Below are 4,626 nucleotides of genomic sequence, written 5' to 3' on the forward strand. Positions count from 1 at the left end.
CATGACTCCACCGTGTCAGTGTCCCCCTGTAACCCTACCTAACCTATTTGAACACTAAGGGGCCAATCCACCCAACTTGCACATCTTTGCCCTGTGGGAGAAGCCAGAGAAAACCCACGCAGACATGAGGAGAAGGTGCAAACTCCACCCAGGCAGTCACTCGAGGCCCGAATTTAACTTGTGTCCCTGGTGCTGTGAGGCAGCTGTGCTAACCACTGTGCCACCTTGCCGCACCAAATGAGTTTAAGCTTGATGAGATTCCTGCAATAAAGCTATGTCGACTTTCACCTTAAGAAAGGAGAGGATTTTTTTCCTTCTGATAGGGTGATGGATGCCCCTTACATTCCCTGAGAAAATTTGCAGATTAACTGCCGCCATTAGCTAGACGACAGAGAGAACAGGAACAGATTTTCACACCACAGTCGGGTATGCGCCATGACCCCCTCCTCCAACTCATTTTACACCAAAGGCACCAAAATCTCCCCAATCTGCTCCTTTCCCGGATAAATGCCCTGTCTGTACCAGAGTAGGATAAAGTCAACAACACATAAACCCTCCCATAATAACAAAAAGACAAAAGAATCACGACCACAACAGATTCAAGGGGACATTCCTCAATATGACTGAGGACCCGGAGGATTAACCCCACGGCCAGACTATTACCCTCGGGATACCTTCTCTAAACTGAGGAGAAGAAAAGAAGGGCCAACAAGGGAATGGGGATCGAATGTCCTTCCCACATTTTAGACCCACCCGTGAAAACCTGCATCCACCACCACCCACCCGTTGGCAATGGCGCCACTCGGTTCTGCCATGATTAACGTTCGGATAATAGAAGAAAGACGACGGATAATAAGCACACGGCACATCTACCGTAACTAAGATAAGATAATATGAGTCCCTGTAACACTCGAGGAGAAGAAGACATTCAATCGGCCCTCACAGAATGACAACTCCCTTCAACAGGATAAAAGATAACAAATTCAGACAACAAAACAGTGATAAGGAAAGAGTCTGGATTAGTGAGTCCGAGCTGCAAACCATCCCTCCAAATCCTTACCCTTCATGGATTTAATGAAGGCCGATGCAGTAGTCGGATTATCAAAAGACTTGACGGACTTGTCGGATACAATTTACAGGGTCTCAGGATAAAGCGACAGAATTCACTCCCGCAGCCTTGAGTTCCCTTCAAACTTCATCGAAGCCTCGATGCTTCGTTTGTATGGCTGCCAAAAGAAGGAAATCCTCACTCCCTCATGGAGCCAGGTTCCACCTCACCTTACCTGTCTCCAGGACCCTCTGGTGATCTTCAAGTTGTGGAAGCGAATGATTACAGGCCTGGGATGAAAACTATCCCTCGGCCTCAAAGACAGGATCCAATGCCCTTTCTAATTTGAACCACCCAGGCTTCACATCTAGCTTGAGAAAACGTGGCAGCCGGTCCTCAAAGGACCTGACGGGAGTCTCACCCTCCACACCTTCTGGCAGGCCGACGACTCGGATGTTCTTTCTCTGACCCTCGGTTCTCCAAGTCCCCCAGGACCTCCCCCACGGCACTCAGACGGTTCTCCAAGGATTTAATTCCTGCCTCCGCCGAGGAGGCATTTTGCTCAAAGTTCAGAATTCTCTCCTTGGGTTCGTTGTTCCTTTTCTTGGTATTTTACAGCTCGGCCTCATGAGCTCACAGATATTGAGTCAGCACACTCAGCCTCTGGTCAACAACACGGAGAATGTCGCTGACATAGGTTGGTCAATGACCCCACAAAATAGACGTGCAGGCTTGATGGGCTGAATGGCTGACTGCAGCTCCTGCTTGTTATGGTCTCTGTGTCCAGGACAGGAAGCAGTGAGCATGGATCTGTCAATCAGCCTGAATCAGCACCTTCAGGAGAATTGGGAGGGTGAATATTAGATACAGCAGAGTGAGAATGGAGGGAGAGTGTGTGGGATGGAGATTTACAGCTTTTGGGGAATGAGAGAGGAAAGAATGTTCGATAGAAACTAGAATTGTCTGTTCTGAATTTCTATCCTGTGCTGACAGTGATGTCTTTTGTAAATTGATTTTACAGGACAGTAGAACAAGAGGAATTACAGACAGAAATCTCAAACTTTACGTCTCAATCTGACTGTGTCTCAATTCCTTGGAACTGAATATCACCGGACTTTGAATCTAGAAGGAGAAATGTTTGTCTGATCTGTCGGCTTCAAAAGATTTTAACCATCAGTGTGACTGGAAAAGCACCGAGACACACACACCCGAGTGAGAGTGTTCCTGAACACTGACTGTGGAAAGAGCTTTAACCAGTTACACAGCCTGAAAAAACATCACATCATTCACAGCGGGGAGAGATCGTACACGTGTTCTGTGTGTGGATGAGGCTTCAACTGACTGCCCGACCTGGAGAGACACGAGGAGACCCAACACATGGAGAAACCGTGGAAATGTGGAGACTGTGGGAAGGGATTTAGAGCCCCATCACAGCTGGAAGCTCATAGACGCATTCACACTGGGGAGAGGCCATTTACCTGCTCTGTGTGTGAGAAGGGATTCATTCAGTTATCCGCCCTGCGGACACACCAGCGAGTTCACACTGAGGCAAAGCCATTCACTTGTTCTCAGTGTGAGAAGGGATTTACTACTTTATCGAGCGTGCGGATACATCAGCGAGTTCACACTGGGGAGAAGCCATTCACCTGCTCTGTGTATGGGAAGGGATTCACTCTGTTATGTGCCCTGCAGACACACCAGCGAGTTCACACTGGGGAGAAGCCATTCACCTGTATTCAGTGTGAGAAGGGATTCACTCAGTTATCCAGCCTACAGTCACACCAGAGAATTCACACTGGGGAGAGACCGTTCACTTGCTCTCAGTGTGAGAAGGGATTCACTACTTTATCGAGCCTGCGGAGACACCAGCGGGTTCACACTGGGGAGAGGCCGTTCACCTGTTCTCAGTGTGGGAAGGGATTCACACAATCATCCGACCTGCAGATACACCAGCGGGTGCACACTGGGGAGAGGCCATTCACCTGCTCTCAGTGTGGGTTGGGATTCACTCAGTTATCCGCCCTGCAGTCACACCAGCGAGTTCACACTGGGGAGAGGCCGTTCATCTGCTTTCAGTGTGAGAAAGGATTTGGTGATTCATCCACCCTGCGGATACATCAGCGAGTTCACACTGGGGAGAGGCCATTCACCTGCTCTCAGTGTGGGAAGGGATTCACTACTTCATCGAGCCTGCGGCTACACCAGCGTGTTCACACTGGGGAGAGGCCGTTCACCTGCTCTCATTGTGCAAAGAGATTCACTACTTTAAAGAGCCTGCGGATACATCAGCGACTTCACACTGGGGAGAGGCCGTTCACCTGCTCTCAGTGTGAGAAGAGATTCACGACTTCATCGAGCCTGCGGATACACCAGCGAGTTCACACTGCGGAGAGGCCTTTCACCTGCTTGGAGTGTGAGAAGGGATTCACTCGGTTATCCAGCCTGCAGACACACCAGCGAGTTCACACAGGGTAGAAGCCGTAAACCTGCTCTTAGTGAGAGAAGGGATTCAGATATCCAAACACTGCAGGAACCCTAGCGAGTTCACACCTGGAAGAAGCCATTCACCTGCTCTGAGCAGGGGAAACATTCAATGATCCGTCCTAACTACCGAGACACTAGCGAGTTAATTCTGGGGAGAGACCATTCACCTGCTCTCAATGTGGGGAGGGGTTTTGTGATTCAGCACACCTGTTGTGACTCCAACAAGTTCACAATAAATTACAGATGTTGGCTCCGTTGTTATTGTTTCTGCTCTCACTGACCAGAAAAAGGTGTAATTCTGTTCTCTCTGCCATCTAAAGACTATCTCCAGATCATTTGGTGAATTCAGAGTGATGACTGCTCTCAGTAGAGAATTTAAACCTGATGTTCTTCTGTAAAAAGGATTTTTGTCTTACGGATGTTAAAAGGAAATTTTAAGGATTACTTATAGTATTGAATTCTTTTGGGGTGTATTTGAATTGATGGGTGCTAAGATGTTCACTGTATGTTTTAAAAAGGTTAACTGAGATGATAGAATACACATTGTTTTGCTTTAAAAATTACTTTTAAATTTCTGCTGCACCACACCTGTAAAGTGGGCCGTGTGCTCCCCATACCACAATCTCGTAAAAGTTGTGGGTCAGGTGAACTCCATGATACACTTTGGGGTTCTCTAAACCCTGGCCCATAACACATGGTATGAGGGGCAAGTTGTCTGTGGTAGATTGGGTAATTACAATAAACATATCACAGAAAGTGGCAACGCAGGTGGATAAGGAGCTAAGAAGGCAGACGGCATGCTTGTCTTCATTGATGTGGGAATTGAGTACACAAAATTGTCATGTTAATGCTGCAGCAGTACAGAACCTTAGTTAGGCCACACGTGGAATATTGCCTACAATTCTGGTCCTCACCAGATTACCAAAAGGTTGTGGAGGCTTTGGAGAGAGTAGAGAGGAAGTTTACCAGGATGTTGCCTGGCCTGGAGGGTATTAACTATGAGGAGAGGTTGGATAAACTCAAATTGTTTTCACTGGAAAGACGGAGGTTGAGGGACGACCTGATAAAAGTTTACAAAATTATGAATGGCATGA

General features: G+C 47.7%; 1 protein-coding gene across 1 annotated transcript; it reads left to right on the top strand.

The window, feature by feature from the left end:
* Positions 1-1,898: 1,898 nt before the first annotated feature.
* Positions 1,899-3,789, top strand: LOC140420178 (uncharacterized). Its single transcript, XM_072504203.1, has one exon. It carries the CDS (start codon positions 2,426-2,428, stop codon positions 3,521-3,523), a length of 1,098 nt encoding a protein of 365 aa, XP_072360304.1. The 5' UTR covers positions 1,899-2,425; the 3' UTR covers positions 3,524-3,789.
* Positions 3,790-4,626: the final 837 nt, after the last annotated feature.

This window comes from Scyliorhinus torazame, chromosome 5 (assembly GCF_047496885.1).
Source record: "Scyliorhinus torazame isolate Kashiwa2021f chromosome 5, sScyTor2.1, whole genome shotgun sequence".
In the NCBI taxonomy this organism is placed as follows: Eukaryota; Metazoa; Chordata; class Chondrichthyes; order Carcharhiniformes; family Scyliorhinidae; genus Scyliorhinus; species Scyliorhinus torazame.

Coding starts and splice junctions, on each gene's coding strand:
- LOC140420178 (XM_072504203.1), top strand. CDS start 2,426: ATGGAGAAACCGTGGAAATGTGGAGACTGTGGGAAGGGATTTAGAGCC.